General features: G+C 34.5%; 1 protein-coding gene across 1 annotated transcript in view; it reads left to right on the top strand.

Annotated features, from left to right (window-relative positions):
- The window catches only part of LOC136037260 (uncharacterized), a 31,398-nt gene extending 12,834 nt beyond the window's left edge, over positions 1–18,564 (top strand). Inside the window, exons 3-5 of the mRNA XM_065719895.1 lie at positions 1,201–1,350; positions 9,797–9,948; positions 18,290–18,564. Coding sequence (XP_065575967.1) covers positions 1,201–1,350; positions 9,797–9,948; positions 18,290–18,515 — 528 coding nt within the window. The 3' untranslated portion in view covers positions 18,516–18,564. The remainder of the gene's footprint in view (positions 1–1,200; positions 1,351–9,796; positions 9,949–18,289) is intronic.
- Positions 18,565–19,671: the final 1,107 nt, after the last annotated feature.

Below are 19,671 nucleotides of genomic sequence, written 5' to 3'. Positions count from 1 at the left end.
CTATCTCAGAATTTTGATCCAATAACTTTGGGGAAAAATGAGCGTGGGAGGGGTGTAGGTGCCCTCCAATTTTTTAGTTACTTAAAAAGGGCACTAGAACTTTTAATTTCCGTTTGAATGAGCCTTCTCGTGACATTATAGGACCGTTTTGTCGATACGATCAACCCTGGAAAAAAACAACAAAAAAACAAACGAACACGCATCTGTGATCTGTCTTGTGGCAAAAAATAGAAAATTCCACATTTTGTAGATAGGAACTTGAAACACCTACAGTAGAGTTCTCCGATACACTGAATCTGATGGTGGGATATTCGTTAAGATTCTATGAATTTTAAGGGTGTTTCACCCTATTTTCTAAAATAAGGCAAATTTTCTCAGGCTCGTAATTTTTGATGGGTGAGTTTAAACTTGATAAAACATACATTTAAAATCAGCATTAAAATGCCATTCTGTTTATGTAACTATTGTTATAAAATTCAGTTTTTTAGAGTTTCGGTTACTATTGAGCCGGGTTGCTTCTTACCACAGTTTTTTACCACGAACTGTTTGACTAAAGGCTCGTAGAGCCAGGGACGTCAAGTAAGGGGGGGGGGTCTATCTTGCTAATTTTTTCATCCACTCATTGAAAATATTTTACTGGCTCAAATAAGTAAATGGACTGACAGAAATATATGACGTAAAGCAATGAAAATAGATCAGTCTAAGTCGGAAAATGAAGTGATTTTAATAGCAATGGTAAGGTAAAAAGGCAAAGGATACGGCATTAGACTTTACAGTCCGTACCGGCGGTGCTGATCTCCGTTTCTTGGCCCTTCAGCCAGGAAGTGCAATGGGGGGTTGGGGGCCAGCCATCCTGTGCTTTCGCACACATTTTTTTAGGCCGAGTCACGACGTAGGCAATACTGCTCCTAAACCGTCAGTTACATCCACTCCCTCCCCCCAAGGTTTTGGCTAGTGACATCTTTGCAAAGACAAGTGTAAGCTTGTAAACCCTGTGACTTGTTGTGTTTTTATCGTTATCAGTTCTTTGTAAATTAATTTCGGCAGAGAAAAAAGCATAGATCTTGATACTAAAAGCTTTGACGTTTTGATAATCTGTCGAAAGGAAGAAATTTTGAACTGGCTGCAAAAAAAAAACAAGTGTTTTTCTGGAGTTTCCTTTGTTTTGATATCATATTTTTTTGTGTGTGTTTTTTTTAGATTCTTGGGGTTCATTGGCATGGTAATGTTGCTTTATACAATGGATTCCTTTTTGGGCTTTCTACTTTGACCAGAGCAGGAGATGCTACTTTGGAAGTGGTTGGCTTCCGTATGGATTTCACTGGAGATGTTGGCCTTTCAAATGTTCAGGTTTGCCTATTTTTCCAATGGTTATGTTAAATCATGCATTTTAATAATATAAACTATTTCTGTTGCAACATCTTATTCTAAATCGAAGGGATGACCTCTTTTTATGCAATCTCTGTGTAGACTTTCTATCATTATTAAATAAGAAAATACAAGTTTTTTTTCAACTGAATGTAAGGCACAACATTAAAACTCAAAACGAGCAGAAATTATTATTTATATGAGGAGGGTTGCCTCCTCACTTTTTATTGTTCTAATTAAATCCTTGTGTTTCAGGAGTCGCTCTTAAGGAATTTAGACGAAAATTCAACTTTACTGTAAAGAGCAAGGTGTTGAGGAGGGGTAAACTCTCTCAAATATGTAATAATTTCTGTTCATTTTAAGTTTTAATATTGCTCTTTTCTTATAGTTAAAAAAAAACTTGTATTTTTATTTAATTTCTGATCGTCTTCTTATATAATGTCAGAAAATCTACCCCCCCCCCTCTCCGTGAAAAATTTCCTCTCCTAACGGAATGTTCCTCTGTGGAAGGTCTATGTTTCTGGTATTTTTTGCCCACTCACACCCAAGATCACCATAAATGTACCAGAAAAAGTCTTATTCCTTCTTCTTTTTTTCTACCCATTAGAGGTATACGAAATTTTTTATACCCCTTTTACTACCACTACTACTACTACTAATAACTCACTGCAGCACCAAGCCACCTGAGGCCGACACAGCTACGCACGCTCCTCCTCCAACCTAATCTATTCAAAGCCTCCCTCTTTACACCCTCCCAGGAAGTTTCCATTTCCTTTAAATCTTTATTGATGACATCCTCCCAACCCAGACAAGGACGACCTGCTTTCCGTGTAGCCCCAGACGGTTGGCCAAAAAGGACAATCTTTGGTAATGTCATCCTTCATCCACAGAACGTGGCCTAGCCCGCTCAACCTTTCTTTCATTATAGCCCTAGAAAGCGGGATTGGACCACATTTTTCGTACAACCTACTGTTTGAAATACGGTCTGTCAGCCGGGTACCCAGAACAATCCGTAGGCAATTTCTCTGGAAAACATCTAGTAAATTTTCATCTGCTTTTCGGAGCGCCCATGCTTCAGAGCCATATTTGACCTCTGTCATCACTGTAGCTCCCAATATTCTAATCTTGGTTTGCAGACTTATCTTTCTATTCTTCCAAACTTTTTTCAACTGTGAAAAAAAACCTGAGCCTTAGCCATTCTATTTTTAACATCTTCACTGCTGAAGATGCACCATCTTTACTAATAATATTACCGCGGTAAGTGAAGCTCTCAACCTAATCAATCTTTTCGTTAGCCAATGTCACCTTTTCATCTTCACTTATTCCTAGCCTTAGTAACTTAGTCTTCTTAACATTAATTTTCAAGCCTATTTTAGCACCCTGAACTCGCATAGCCTCTAAAAATTCATTCATTTTGCTTAAACTTTCATCTAATATGCTTAAATCGTCAGCATAATATAAGTCCAGGAGCGTTTTTCCTCTCCATTCGATTCTGTGTTCTCCAATTGCCTTTCCTGTGCTCTTTAAGACGAAGTCCCTCAAAATCATCCACATAAAGGGAGATAGAACACAAACCTGCTTAACTCCTGATTTAATAGAAAACCAGTTACTAACCTCATTTCCTACCTTAACCGCAGCAGTGTTATTCTCGTACATAGCACAAATCACTTTAATGTCTTTTTCTGGTATACCATATAATGCTACGACCTTTATTAACGCTGTTCTATCAACAGAATCGAGAGCTTGCTCATAATCGATAAAACTGAGGACCAAAGGTGTTTGGCAACGAAGGGACTTCTCAATTATTTACTTAAGAGTGAAAACATGGTCAACACATCCTCTACCTTTTCTAAAAACGCATTGCTCTTCCCTTAAAACTTTGTCAACAGGATCTCTCAGTCTAAAAACTATCATATTACTCAGTAATTTGCTACCTACAGAGACAAGACTAATGCCTCGATAATTACGACACTCACTCTTGTCACCTTTCTTATACAGTGGTTTAATTAAGGTTTTCCTAAAATCATTGGGTACTTCCCCTTTTTCAAAAATCATGTTCATAATCTTCAGTAGCTTATTCCTAACCTCAGAGCCACTATATCTAAGAAACTCATAAATCCAACTATCAGCACCTGGAGCCCTATTATTTTTTTAATCCTTTCAGTACTAATTTTTCCTCACTAAACAAATCTTTCTTCACATCCAAGGTATCACAAACTTTTTCATTTTCATCTATATCTTTTCCTGCAACTGCGTCTCGGTTTAACACATTTTCAAAATGTCCCACTCATCTTTCTTTAACTTTTTCCTTATCACTAATTATGGCCCCATTTCTTTCTTTTACTGGGACTAGTCCGGATTGACTACTCCCTTTCAATTTATTAACATGCCAGTATAATATTTTACTATTATGCCGTCTAGCCGCATCTTCCAAATCCTCAGCAATTTTATCCATGGCCTCCACTTCACGTCTCCTTAGTATATATTTTAATGCTTTCTCCACTTTCTTTACATTCCTCTTATTTTCATACGACCTATCACTCAGATAATTCTTGTACAAACCCCTTCTACTCTCTATGAAACCTATAGCTTTTTCACTAATATTCCTAGTTGCAGTCTCAGCACTCTTCCCTAAGACACCATCAGCAACTTCATAAATTGTTTTTCTGAAATTATTCCATCCATCTTCCACATTGTCAAATTTTTAACTCTAAAGTTTAGTATTCAACTGTTCCTAGAAGTTTTTTTTCTCAAATTTTCATCCTGGAGTCTACCAACATCATAACTTTCCGGGAGGTAGTTACCCTTCCGAAATTTCCGCTTTAAATTAACCTTAGATACTACTAGATGGTGATCTTTGCTTTTAACATCAATAACATCACTCCTATACACTTTAGTATCTTGTATTGATCCTGCTAGTCTTCTGTTTACAATAACATAATCAATAAGGTTTGCTGTCTTACCATCACGTGAATACCATGTCAACTTATGGGCCATTTTGTGACCAAACACCGTATTAGTTATAACTAGGTTGTTATACCTACAAAGTTGCAAAAGCCTATAGCCATTACTGTTTTCTTTTCCTACACCAAATTTTCCTAGACTAAGATACCATTTATCCCTATTTCTACCAGCCTGGGCATTAAAATCTCCTAGCAAAAACACCATATTTCTACCTGGTACCCTGTCTATTTGCTCGTGTAACTGTAAGTAAAATCCATCTGGGTCACTAGTATCTCCATCAGTTGGTTCAACAGGGGCATATACTACTATAACTGATATCCTGAACTTTTTAGTCATAAAATGAGCAATTAGTATTCTATTATTAATATCTTCTCAGCCTAAACAAGACTTAGCAGCTTCCTTATTCATCATGAGCCCTACTCCCTGTCTATGTACCCCATCCTTCCTGCCTGGGTAAACAAATTCTATGTCACCTAATTTCATGCTCCCTACCCCTGGGATATTAGTATATGAAACTCCTAATAAATCCAGTTCAAACCGTCTGAATTCGTCAGTCAAAATGTCGATGCAATAGTCATTTTTTTAGCGTCGTAACATTTCAAGTTCCAATTTTCATGTTCTTTAAATCTTTGAAATTATTTTGGGGTCAGGAAAAGCAATGATCCCGGATATCAGTGCAGGACGGGGACCAATATATCTTCTCAAGTGTACACCGAAGCGCTTAAGCCGGGCTTAGGACCGGACAGCAAGAAGTCCCTGGGACCTCCAGTAAGTTGGAGGCTTTGTGCAATCCCGGGCCCATCTTGGTCACAACATGGTTTTCAGCACATGGCGATGCTCTTCTATCAACAAGAGTCGAAATTCTGCACAGACAGTCCCAGGCCTATTACCCCCGACTCATTATATATTCATTCCCACAAATATTATGCTACTACGGGGAGGCAACCCATAGTAGATAAATAGCTAGGAAGAGGTTTTTCAGCCCGAAAACGCCCATCAAAACAAACCAAGTCCAGAAAAATATCCAATATTCAAAATCCCGTGCGAGTGCTGTGTTGTTTACTGGGCTATAATTTCCTCAAGGGGCGCCACTCTTCAAGTGGGAAAAATTGACTGCAAGTTTCCCAGTCTTGCAGGTACACTGAAAGGGTCGAGGCAGCCCTTAACAGAGGCCGTTGTCTATAAATCTGGATCTTACGCCCTGCCGCAGTTGTCCTCCTATAGAGGATCCTCCCACGATGGTGTTCTGCATCACCATGCAATTTAACCCATTACTGGGAGAAGATTTGTAACTCACGTGACGTGTGAACACGGCAGTGGGCCCTGTTGAGTTTACATTTGAGGGGCCTTCTTCCTCCTCCACCTTTATTTATGAACCCCAGGAGAGGGTGCCCCAGTTTCTATTAACCCCCTGGGACAAGGTGCTTCTTGGTATGAGCCTCCTATGGAGCTACTCTACCTATCTGTAGGGCATTCCCCTATCTGTTGTCCTCTACCAAAACCTAGCATGATTATCAAATAATTAACTAACTAATGAAACTAATAAATAGTTGCAGTAAATTGCAATTTTACTTTAATTTAGACTATAAATAGGGTCTTCGATAAGCCTTAATTTACTCTATATGCAATTTGAGGTAACTTAATTAAAGAAATTGAAATTAAAAAAAATGAAAATATCTTGTTAGATTTTAGAAATTTTTGAATTTTTCCATTTTAGAAAAATGGAAAATATCTAGTTAAGGATCTGGCCTCTCTTGTGCCCAGGACAAAATTTTGATTAGCGGTCCCTCCCCCATGTCTTCTGCAAAATTGTGTATTCAAAATTGGACAAAACTCCCATAGCCTAGTATTAAAATAGTGGTAATGGGAAATAACATGTTGTCCATCTTTTTTCTCTTAATTCTACTTTTTTTTAGCCAATTAGCCAATAAGCCAAAAAGCCAATAAGCTTTTGTAGTTAGATTATTTTGCAGGAATTTTTAACACGTTAATGCAGTATGACAATATTTTGCGTAGTTTTGATCGTGGTGTCTTAAATCTTTCTATTTATTTAACGAGAAAGCAAATTCAGCTATTTGAGCTTGTGAGTGGCCACCTTGAAATAAGTAACAAGATGATAAGAGATTCGACTGATGGAAATTCAGATATTAAGAGATTCATAGATAAAAAATGATTTTTTTTTCTATCTTTTTACAGAAGAATTGTGGCATTGGAACTTATTGCTCTCTCCTCAGACCTATCACACGTCATTTGTTTTTCAAATCGACAAGTTAAAGCTAAGAAATTAAATTTAAGTCTTAGCTGACATACTTAATTCGACTAATCAAATTAGTTATTAGTTCTATTTCAATGCTTTCCACTATACAATCATTTTCTTAAGTAGCAGACCCTAAAGTGAAACAAAAATCAACTTACAATTCCCATATTGCCACTTCTTCGATTACATAAAAAATTACAAAATATAAGGCTCTCTAGGGCATTGTGAATGTGCTTTCTGAGTCTATCGTAAGTACATGTCGAAAATTTTACATTTGAAAAATAGTAAAATCGAACTAATCCCACAAAAAGCGAATAACAATCAACGTAAATTTTCCCATCGCCGTTGTTTTTGATTAAATAAAAAAAACTACAAGTAAAGAGCGACATTAAAATTAAAACGAACAGAAATTATTCCGTATATGAAAGGGGTTATCCCCTCCTCAACACATCCCTCTTAACGCTAAAGTTTGACTCTTTGTCATAACTATACTTTTTAAAACAATTAAAAAATTTTAGCGTTAAGAACGAGGCGTTGAGGAGGGAACAACCCCTTTCTTTTACGCAATAATTTCTGTTCGCTTTAAGTTTTAATGTCACTCCTTACTTGCTCTTAATGCAAGTTTTGATTTTGGCTCACTGCACAAGAATAATTAAAACACATTTTGCACATAATTTTTTTTCGCTAAATGGCTTTACAAAAGTTTTGATCGGACGATTTTGAAAAAAAAGAGCGGTGGAAAAGGCCTAGTTATCCTCCAATTTTTTGGTTAAATTAAAAGGCAACTAGAACTTTTAATTTTTTACGAACGTTTTTATTAGTAAAAATATACATAACTTACGAATTATCTTGCGTAACGAACTTTTACATTCGTATTTTAGCACTACGTATATGAGGTGATTCGCCCCCTCGTCAATACCTCACTCTTTACAAAAAAGCTTAAATTTTGTCCCAATTCCTTAAGAATGACCCCTGAATCACAAAGACCGTAGAATAAATAGTTAAAATTACTAAAAAAAACTTAGAGGTAAAGAGCGAGGCATTAGGAGGAGGTGAGCCCCTCATGTGTGTAATAATCTCTGTTTGTTTTAATTTTTAATGCTGCTCCTTACTTTCACTTGAAAAAACTTTCTCATATTAATTTTTTCATTTTTTTTAAATGCTAGGAAATCCTGCGTCCCTTCATGGAAATTCTCTTCCCCCATGACAAATTACTCCATGAAAAATTCCCCGCAAAACCACCTCCCTCAAACCCTCCCTCCAATCAAAACAATACCCCTGAAAACGTCTGTACGCTTCCCAATAACCATTACTGTATGTATTAAATAGAAAACAAGTTTCTTAACTGCAAGTAAGGAGTGACAATAAGACTTAATACAAACAGAAATTATTCCGTATATGAAAGAGGTTATCCCCTCCTCAACACCTCGCTTTTTACGCTGAAGTTTGACTCTTTTTCACAACTCGACTTTTTAAAACAATTTAAAAACTTTAGCGTAAAGAGCGAGGCGTTGAGGATGGGACAACCCCTTTCATATACGAAATAATTTCTGTTCGTTTTAGTATTGTTTCTCCATACTTGCAGTTAAAATACTTGTTTTTTTAATTTAATTTTGGATCGTTTTTAATTAATATATGTTTTGATTTTGGCTCACCGCACACGAATAATTAAAATGTAATTTGCATATTAATTTTTTTGGCTAAATGGCTTTCTCATAATCTTGATCTGACGATTTTGATAAAATAAAGGTTGGGGGAGGAAGCCTAGTTGCACTCCTATTATTGGATAATTAAAAAGGCAACCAGAACTTTTTTTTACGAACGTTTTTATTAGTAATAGATATACGTAACCTACGAATTAACTTACGTAACGAAATTCTATATTTGTATATTTTGATAACGTATATGAGGTGTTCTCCGCCTCATCAATACCTCGCTCTTTACACTAAAGCTTTCATTTGGTCCAAATTCCTTAAGAATGACCCCCGAATCACAAAAACCGTAGAATAAATGGTAGAAATTACTAAAAAATACTTTAGCGTAAAGATTGACGTATTGTTGAGGAGACAAACCCCTTTATACACGTAATAGTTTCTGTTCGTTTTAGGTTCTAATGCTGCTCCTTACTTCCACCTGAAATTTCTTTGTTTATTTATTTTCTCATTCTTTTTTTAAATAATGCTAGAAAATCCTGCGGCACCTTCATAGAAATTTTCTTTCCTCATAATAAATTCCTCCATGGAAAGATCCTTCCACATAACCCCCTCCCTCGAGCCCCCCTTTAACGTGAAAAAGTCCCCCTGAAAATGTCTGTACACGTCCCAATAATGATTATCAAATTTAATTGTGGTCAAAGTTTATAACTTGGAGCCCCTCCCCTGGGGACTGTGGGGTATTAAATCGTCCCGAAAGACATAATTACTAGGTTTTTCGACTACACTGAACAAAATGGCTTTCTCAAAATTTTGATTCGCTGACTAGGCCTAGGTGCCCTCCAATTTTTTGATCACTTAAGAGGGCACTATAACTTTTCATTTCCGTTAGAATCAGCCCTCTCTCGACATTCTAGGATCACTGGGTCGATATTATCACCCATGGGGCAAAAAAAAAAAAAATAAATAAATAAACACGCATCCATGATCTGTCTTCTGGGAAAAAACACAATATTCCACATTTTTGTAGATAGGAGCTTGAAACTTCTACATTAGGGTTCTCTGATACTTTGAATCTGATGGTGTAATTTCCGTTAAGATTCCATCAACTTCAATGGGTGTCTCCCCTATTTTAAAAAATAAGGCAAGTTTTCTCAGGCTTGTAACTTTTGATGGGTAAAACTAAACTTGATGAAACTTATATATTTAAAATCAGCATTAAAATTTGATTCTTTTGATGTAACTATTGGTATCAAAATTTCATATTTTAGAGTTTCGGTTGCAATTGAGCCGGGTTGCTCCTTGCTGCAATTAGTTGCCACGATCTGTTTGAAAAAGAATTATAAACTAATAATAATTTTAATTAAATCAAATGTCATTAAAATTATTTTTTGGTATAATAGCAGTCACATTATTCAATTTCCAGTAGCCTAGTACTATTTTAAAAAAAAATTTCACAGCAAATTTCGCTGCTTCCTAAAAATCAACTTAAATTTCAAATACCTTCTAAAATTTGTGAAAAGGTCTATTTAGACTTGACATCTTTTTTTTTTAGGCTGGTTACAGATGCCACTATGATGTTCAAGGTGTTGGAGATGACGCAGATATAAATGTTCTTATTCCTTATGTTAGTGCTAGGTTTTCTTCGTCCACTTTTCTACTCAACACAACGACCACAATGAACAGTTTTCAGATACTGAACATAGGGTAAGTTTTTTTTTCCTACTTGGTAAAATCAAAGACTGAAAGAACAAAGAATATCAATGGTCGGTTCTAAATATTCCAGTTCATTTTTAATGCTTCCGCAGAGTTTGAAATCAAAATCAAGAGCTTTCATCTAATGATAATATTCCACGAAACTATTTGTAACTTCAATATATGAATACAGCATTTTCACATCATGAAAACGTTTCTGATTATATAAGCTGAAAGTTAAAAAGGGTAGTAACTTTCCTGGAATCTATGACGTTAGTAGAGTCTAGGATGAAAATTCGATAGGTATTTTCCAGAAAAACTTGAACATGAATCTAGAGAGTTTAAAATTTGGTGATGTAGAATATAGGTGGAATAATTTTAGGAGAAAGTCTGTTGGAGTAGTAAAAGGTGTCCTAGCAAGCAAAATTGGAAAAGTACCTATGATTATTAGCAAAAGCACTTTAAGTTTAGTAGAAATGAAAAGGGATTTCTACAAGAAGTTTGAGATACAGATCGTATGAGAATAAAAGAACTTAAGTCAAATACACTAGAGAAATTGGTAAACTTTGAATTAAGGAGATTTAAAATAGAGGCCTTGGATAAAATTGCAAAGGATCTGGAAGATGCAGTTGAGCGGTATAGTAGTAATATACTGCGCTACCATGTTAAGAAACAGAGAAGAAGTAGGAAAGTTGAACTTCACCCAGTTAAAGACAGCAACAGTACCTCAGTTAGTGACAAGGAAGCTGTTAAAGAGAGATGGTTAGGGTCTTTCAAGGATAAGTTAAACCATGATCAACTTTTAGGACATGATGTAAGAGAGAATAAAAAACTTTTCAGGGAAAGAACGATTAATCTGGGGGAAGAGTTAAAGAAAGCAATAAAGATTATAAATTAATTGAATTTCAGGTACTAAGCAGGTCGTCCTTGTCTGGGTTGGGAGGATGTCATAAATAAAGATTTAAGGAAATGGAAACTTCCTGGGAGGGTGTAAAGAGGGAGGCTTTAAATAGATTAGGCTAAAGGAGGAGCGTGCGTAGCTGTGTTGGCCTCAGGCGGCTTGGTGCTGCAGTGAGTTATTAGAAGAAGAAGAAGAAGAAGATAGTGTGGATAATATGTTTTAAAATATGGTGGCAGCGAAGAAAGAGATAAATTGCTGAAAATTACCAGTATGATTTGGAAAAATGGAAAGGACCGAGTGATTTTAGGAAAGCTTTAATTAAACCCCCATTATAAGAAAGGAGATAAGAGTGAGTCTGATAAATATTTACATCTTACCTTTAGGTCCTTAGAAAACAAATTACTAGTCATGACGATACGGATTAGACTGGAAGATTCTGTCAAATCAAAAAAAAAAACATAAAAAAGAAAAAAAAACAGATATTAAAGTTTTAACAGAAAAATACTTTGGTTGTAGGGAAAGAATATGATGTTTAGACAAGATTTTTATTCTTAGATTAATAATTGTGAAGTGTCTGCATCGTAAGACCTTAGACTATGTGTGTGTTTTTCATTCATCCGTTTGAAAAGCTTTAGTGAAAGTCTTACAATTGTGCGGTATACCAGGAAAGTGCATACAAGTGATTAATGCAATGTACAAGAACGGTATTGCTGTGGTTAAGGTAGGGTTAGTAGCTGGATTGGTGTTGAATTGGGAGTTAAGCAGGACCACGTTCAATCTCTGTTTATGCTGATTGTGACGATGTAAATTCTCCTAAGGTATACAGCAAAGGCTCTAGGAGAGCATGGATCCAAATGGTAGAGTAGAAATTCTAGACTTAGATTACACGGATGATCTAAAATCTTATAAGATCCTAGGGAGGGGGAAGAAGCATCAAAATGTTTTTTTTTGAACTGACGCCTTTGCAAAGTTGATAGTATTATTATAGTATTAATATATTATAGTATTATATATTATATAATATATATTATATATTATGTAACATATTATATATTATAGTTTTAATTAATATAGTATTATTAGTAAAGATTATATATATATATATATATATATATATATATATATATATATATATATATATATATATATATATATATATATAATCTTTACTAATAATACTATATTAATTAAAACTATAATATATAATATGTTACATAATATATAATATATATTATATAATATATAATACTATAATATATTAATACTATAATAATACTATCAACTTTGCAAAGGCGTCAGTTCAAAAAAAAACATTTTGATGCTTCTTCCCCCTCCCTAGGATCTTATAAGATTTTAGATCATCCGTGTAATCTAAGTCTAGAATTTCTACTCTACCATTTGGATCCATGCTCTCCTAGAGCCTTTGCTGTATACCTTAGGAGAATTTACATCGTCACAATCAGCATAAACAGAGATTGAACGTGGTCCTGCTTAACTCCCAATTCAACACCAATCCAGCTACTAACCCTACCTTAACCACAGCAATACCGTTCTTGTACATTGCATTAATCACTTGTATGCACTTTCCTGGTATACCGCACAATTGTAAGACTTTCACTAAAGCTTTTCAAACGGATGAATGAAAAACACACACATAGTCTAAGGTCTTACGATGCAGACACTTCACAATTATTAATCTAAGAATAAAAATCTTGTCTAAACATCATATTCTTTCCCTACAACCAAAGTATTTTTCTGTTAAAACTTTAATATCTGTTTTTTTTTCTTTTTTATGTTTTTTTTTTTGATTTGACAGAATCTTCCAGTCTAATCCGTATCGTCATGACTAGTAATTTGTTTTCTAAGGACCTAAAGGTAAGATGTAAATATTTATCAGACTCACTCTTATCTCCTTTCTTATAATGGGGGTTTAATTAAAGCTTTCCTAAAATCACTCGGTCCTTTCCATTTTTCCAAATCATACTGGTAATTTTCAGCAATTTATCTCTTTCTTCGCTGCCACCATATTTTAAAACATATTATCCACACTATCTTCTTCTTCTTCTTCTTCTAATAACTCACTGCAGCACCAAGCCGCCTGAGGCCAACACAGCTACGCACGCTCCTCCTTTAGCCTAATCTATTTAAAGCCTCCCTCTTTACACCCTCCCAGGAAGTTTCCATTTCCTTAAATCTTTATTTATGACATCCTCCCAACCCAGACAAGGACGACCTGCTTAGTACCTGAAATTCAATTAATTTATAATCTTTATTGCTTTCTTTAACTCTTCCCCCAGATTAATCGTTCTTTCCCTGAAAAGTTTTTTATTCTCTCTTACATCATGTCCTAAAAGTTGATCATGGTTTAACTTATCCTTGAAAGACCCTAACCATCTCTGTTTAACAGCTTCCTTGTCACTAACTGAGGTACTGTTGCTGTCTTTAACTGGGTGAAGTTCAACTTTCCTACTTCTTCTCTGTTTCTTAACATGGTAGCGCAGTATATTACTACTATACCGCTCAACTGCATCTTCCAGATCCTTTGCAATTTTATCCAAGGCCTCTATTTTAAATCTCCTTAATTCAAAGTTTACCAATTTCTCTAGTGTATTTGACTTAAGTTCTTTTATTCTCATACGATCTGTATCTCAAAACTTCTTGTAGAAATCCCTTTTCATTTCTACTAAACTTAAAGTGTTTTGCTAATAATCATAGTTACTTCTCTAATTTTGCTTGCTAGGACACCTTTTACTACTCCAACAGACTTTCTCCTAAAATTATTCCACCTATATTCTACATCACCAAATTTTAAACTCTCTAGATTCATATTCAAGTGTTTCTGGAAAATACCTATCGAATTTTCATCCTAGAGTCTACTAACGTCATAGATTCCAGGAAAGTTACTACCCTTTTTAACTTTCAGCTTATATAATCAGAAACTTTTTCATGATGTGAAAATTCTGTATTCATATATTGAAGTTACAAATAGTTTTGTGGAATATTATCATTAGATGAAAGCTCTTGATTTTGAGTTTAAACTCTGCGGAAGCATTAAAAATGAACTGGAATATTTAGAACCGACCATTGATATTCTTTGTTCTTTCAGTCTTTGATTTTACCAAGTAGGAAAAAAAAACTTACCCTATGTTCAGTATCTGAAAACTGTTCATTGTGGTCGTTGTGTTGAGTAGAAAAGTGGACGAAGAAAACCTAGCACTAACATAAGGAATAAGAACATTTATATCTGCGTCATCTCCAACACCTTGAACATCATAGTGGCATCTGTAACCAGCCTAAAAAAAAAAGATGTCAAGTCTAAATAGACCTTTTCACAAATTTTAGAAGGTATTTGAAATTTAAGTTGATTTTTAGGAAGCAGCGAAATTTGCTGTGAAATTTTTTTTTAAAATAGTACTAGGCTACTGGAAATTGAATAATGTGACTGCTATTATACCAAAAAATAATTTTAATGACATTTGATTTAATTAAAATTATTATTAGTTTATAATTCTTTTTCAAACAGATCGTGGTAACTAACTGCAGTAAGGAGAGACCCGGCTCAATTGCAACCGAAACTCTAAAAAAATGAAATTTTAGTACCAATAGTTACATTAAAAGAATCAAATTTTAATGCTGATTTTAAATATATAAGTTTCATCAAGTTTAGTTTTACCCATCAAAAGTTACGAGCCTGAGAAAATTTGCCTTATTTTATAAAATAGGGGAGACACCCATTAAAGTTGATGAAATCTTAACGGAAATTACACCATCAGATTCAAAGTATCAGAGAACCCTAATGTAGAAGTTTCAAGCTCCTATCTACAAAAATGTGGAATATTGTGTTTTTTCCCAGAAGACAGATCATGGATGCGTGTTTATTTATTTATTTTTTTTTTTTTTGCCCCATGGGTGAGAATATCGACCCAGTGATCCTAGAATGTCGAGAGAGGGCTGATTCTAACGGAAATGAAAAGTTATAGTGCCCTCTTAAGTGATCAAAAAATTGGAGGGCACCTAGGCCTAGTCACCGAATCAAAATTTTGAGAAAGCCATTTGGTTCAGTGTAGTCGAAAAACCTAGTAATTATGTCTTTCGGGACGATTTAATACCCCACAGTCCCCAGGGGAAGTGCTGCAAGTTATAAACTTTGACCACAATTAAATTTGATAATCATTATTGGGACGTGTACAGACATTTTCAGGGGGACTTTTTCACGTTAAAGGGGGGCTCGAAGGAGGGGGTTATGTGGAAGGATCTTTCCATGGAGGAATTTATTATGAGGAAAGAAAATTTCTATGAAGGTGCCCCAGGATTATCTAGCATTATTTAAAAAAAGAATGAGAAAATAAATAAACAAAAAAATTTCAGGTGGAAGTAAGGAGCAGCATTAGAACCTAAAACGAACAGAAACTATTACGTGTATAAAGGGGTTTGTCTCCTCAACAATACGTCAATCTTTACGCTAAAGTATTTTTTAGTAATTTCAACCATTTATTCTACGGATTTTGTGATTCAGGGGTCATTCTTAAGGAATTTGGACCAAATGAAAGCTTTAGTGTAAAGAGCGAGGTATTGATGAGGCGGAGAACACCTCATATACGTTATCAAAATATACAAATATAGAATTTCGTTACGTAAGTTAATTCGTAGGTTACGTATATCTATTACTAATAAAAACGTTCGTAAAAAAAAGTTCTGGTTGCCTTTTTAATTATCCAATAATAGGAGTGCAACTAGGCTTCCTCCCCCAAGCCTTATTTTATCAAAATCGTCCGATCAAGATTATGAGAAAGCCATTTAGCCAAAAAAATTAATATGCAAATTACATTTTAATTATTCGTGTGCGGTGAGCCAAAATCAAAACATATATTAATTAAAAACGATCCAAAATTAAATAAAAAAACAAGTATTTTAACTGTAAGTATGGAGAAACAATACTAAAACGAACAGAAATTATTTCGTATATGAAAGGGGTTGTCCCATCCTCAACGCCTCGCTCTTTACGCTAAAGTTTTTAAATTGTTTTAAAAAGTCGAGTTGTAAAAAAGAGTCAAACTTCAGCGTAAAAAGCGAGGTGTTGAGGAGGGGATAACCTCTTTCATATACGGAATAATTTCTGTTTGTATTTCTTTCCTAAAAAGGAACAAAGTACATAAAAGATAAATGGTCAAAATAGACATTTATCTTAATGCTTGATTTAACTGAGTTGATTCGCTTGAATTTTTCATGGAATTATACATAATGATGTAAAATTGAACATTATCTATTATAAAGGAGGGGACGTTGACAGGGCCGTATCCAGGAGATTTTTCGAATAGGGGGGAGGGTACAAAATCATTTTGTTTTTGGGGGGGTTACAAAAAAACTTCAGAGAACGCATAAAAAATTTGTTTATTTTCATTTTGTTACGTTTCTACGAGTCATGTAAAAATTTTGGGGGAGGGAGGTCCTCCCCTGGAAGTGTTCTTCGTGGTGGGTCATTTTGTGGGTTGAGGAGTGGGGCGGAAGCCTAAAATAGTGCATTTCAATGCCCAAATTGATTAACTCTTCACGATCCTTTGGATTAACATTGAAAGAATTATGACGGGGGGGATTAATCTCTCATCCCCCTTCATTTAGAAAAAAAACTTAATAATAGTTCTGTTGGCTATTACATCCTTACTTGTTGTGGAAAAATCTTTCATGTGTTTATTCTAAAGCTTTATTTAACTAAAAAATAATGTTTCATGATTGTTCACAAAATCATACACAGTGATTTGTAAGTGTGCATCAATTATTGGGAGGGGGAACAGTATGTTATTTTGTAAACAGTGTGGGACAGATGTTTTAAATAGCACATTTAATGCCTAAATATTACAACTCTTTTTCAGCTTTCATATAAGTATAGTGAGTTTTGGTGATGGGGGTGGTATAAACTGATATCTAGTCCACATGATTTCTGAGAATATTTCTGCGTATTTATTATTGGTGTTTGGGGGCATAGTGTGTATAGTGCGCTTTTCATTGTTACAATCTGTTTCAAAGTAGCACAAGATATTACATTTACCCGCCTATTAACACATTAGTGGAAAAAAAGCGAGCCGGTAGATCAAGAACCTTGCCAAGAAGTTTCTTGGGGTAGGCCATTGCAGGTACTACTTCAAGTTTTATTTTTAGTGATTTGAAATAACAATGTTTCGCTTATCTATTTGTATTCCATGTTTAAATGTTTTTAAACATATAATGTATATTGCGCACAGATATACCCTATTGTAGAAGTCACGATGGCTTCAGCCGCATAGAAGATCTGAAGTCGCCTAGTATTTTCATCCATGTGAACAATAACACCCCTTTTCGTCCACCCAAAATTATGTAGTAGAAATATTATTAAGGATTTATTCAGGAAAATTACTGTTTATCGAAAATTAGACTTAACATTAAAATTTCTCTAAATTTTAATTAAAATTCAACATTTTGATTTTTAAGATAAACAAGCAAAAAAGTGGGTCACTTGTAACCAGTTTAGGATTATCGATGTGTACAATTTATTAGCAAGAAATTCCGACTTTCACAGGACCGATACCCCAAACCCAACTTTGTACAGGTCTGGATAAGATCTGAAAAACAACCCGAAATATTTTTTTCTGAACTGAGCAATATTAAAACTTAAAGGAACAGAAAATGTTTTGTGTATGACGTGGGAAGTCCCTCTCCAACCCCTAGCTCTCAAAAATAAAAGTCGAAATTTTGTGCCAAATATTTAAAAAAGACTGCTGATGCAAGAGGGTTGTTGAGTTGGAATAAAAAACAATTAAAGCACTGAAAACACTCTTAAAAAAGTGAGGGTTTGAGGAGGTGGCAGCTCCCTCTCACAATGAGTAATTTCTGTGTGTTTCAAGTTTTAATGTTGCTCCTTCCTTTCAGGTGAGAAAAACTCATTTTTCTATTTATTAAAAAAAAAACAACTAAATATTCTGGCTTCAAATACGGAAATCTCATTTGACAGAACTGTAATAGGATTTTCTTTTCTTTTTTAATGCTTGAGTATTCCAGTTAGTCAAAAAACTTTCTATGTTGCAGGGGGCAATATGCTTTGAATTTTTATTCAAATGAAAAACCGAATTAAATTTTTTAAAATTCAAAATTACTAACTAGATGAAACATGTCCGAAGTGAATTCCAAATGTGGTTCCATTAAAATACCATTACCAAAGTTAACTTCTTTTAAAAAATATGTTTTTGGGCTTAATAGGTGATTTGAGCTGTCATTTGATTTTAAACCTTAACGGAGACTTTTTTTACTTTGTCCGCATTTTTACAACTTAAAGGTGAGTTATATATTAAATATAGCCCTCTCCACAAAAACAAAATCTGTTTAAGTGCTTCATTCGATAGAATAGATTGTTTAATGACGTTCATTTTCTGCCCAAAATAGGGTTTACTCAGATACAAAATAATGTTTATTCTTTTGCAGATCCCCTCAGGTCACATTTCAGGGCTTTGATGGCCTTGACTGGGTAGCTGAGGCCATTGCCGACATTGTTCTTGACAACTTGGGTGAGGAAATTCTTGAAGCATTGGAAAGTGGAATTTCAGATATTTTGGAATGCATCATCAGTGTTACATCGAGTGACGATCCAAATTTGTCCATTGACTCCTGCGTACCAGTTCGTAACGTAAAAGTCATCAGAAGGAATTAAAACATTTTTTTACAGCCAACTAAAACAAATAAATAGGCTACACCATTGTTATTAGATTTGAAGTCCAAAATTAGGTTTATACGTTCAAAACGGAGTTCAATCCACAGTTAACACAAGGCATTCATAGTGTATAGTGTTGCAACCTAAACAAAATAACTAAGAAACTGATAATAAAATAACTAATAAAAATAACTCTGATCAAAAATAACTAAGAAACAAACTGGTTTTCGTATAAAAGCGGCTATGTGAAACCTCAATATGAAAGCGAGTTTCAGCAAGAAACCTCAAAACGTTTCAAAGGGTTTCAGCAAACATCATAAGAAACGCATGAAAGCGGCTTTGTGAACAAAATAACTAAGAAACTAACAATAAAATAACTAATAAAAATAACTCTGATCAAAAATAACTAAGAAACAAGCTGGTTCTCGTATAAAAGTGGCTAGGTGAAACCTCAGTATGAAAGCGAGTTTCAGCAAGAAACCTCAAAGCGTTTCAAAGGGTTTCAGCAAACCTCATAAGAAACGCATGAAAGCGGCTTTGTGAAACCTCAACGTCCACCAGGAACCCATTTATAAGGGTCACATGCCTAAAATTCTAGAGAGCGCATTTTAGGAACTAAGTATAATTGATGATTCCTATGTTCATGGGTATATATGCCAGCATGTAAGTTATATTCTCATAAATACGTTCATAGACTTGTGTATTTTCCAGGGAAAATGTTCTCTTCACCAAGCTTTTATTGCAAGGGTACATTTCAGAAGCCAACAATTATAGGTATTTGTTGATCATTATGTTTATGAACATATGTTATTGCGTTACCATGTAACGTTTATACTCATAAATATGCTTATATATGTTCAAAGTAAAGTGTTTTCTTCACAAACATTTTTATTGGGAGGATGTATTCCAGAGGTAAATAATAATCCATAATAGTTTTTTCTTGAGCCTATATCTTAAAGTGTAATATATACCTTAATATATGTGCTCATAAACATTTTTGTATATATTTCAAGAGCAATACTTACTTTACAGATATTTTTACTGAGAGGGTATATTCCAGAAAATAATTATTATTAAAATTCACTATGCTCATCAGCACATATGTTAATATACGTTTGTTCCTAAATATGTTCATATATGTTCAAAGTAAAATCTT

The sequence above is a fragment of the Artemia franciscana genome, chromosome 2, assembly GCF_032884065.1.
Source record: "Artemia franciscana chromosome 2, ASM3288406v1, whole genome shotgun sequence".
NCBI classification, from domain to species: domain Eukaryota; kingdom Metazoa; phylum Arthropoda; class Branchiopoda; order Anostraca; family Artemiidae; genus Artemia; species Artemia franciscana.
Note: the sequence above shows the minus strand (reverse complement) of the source record. Positions and strands in the feature narration are given on the sequence as shown.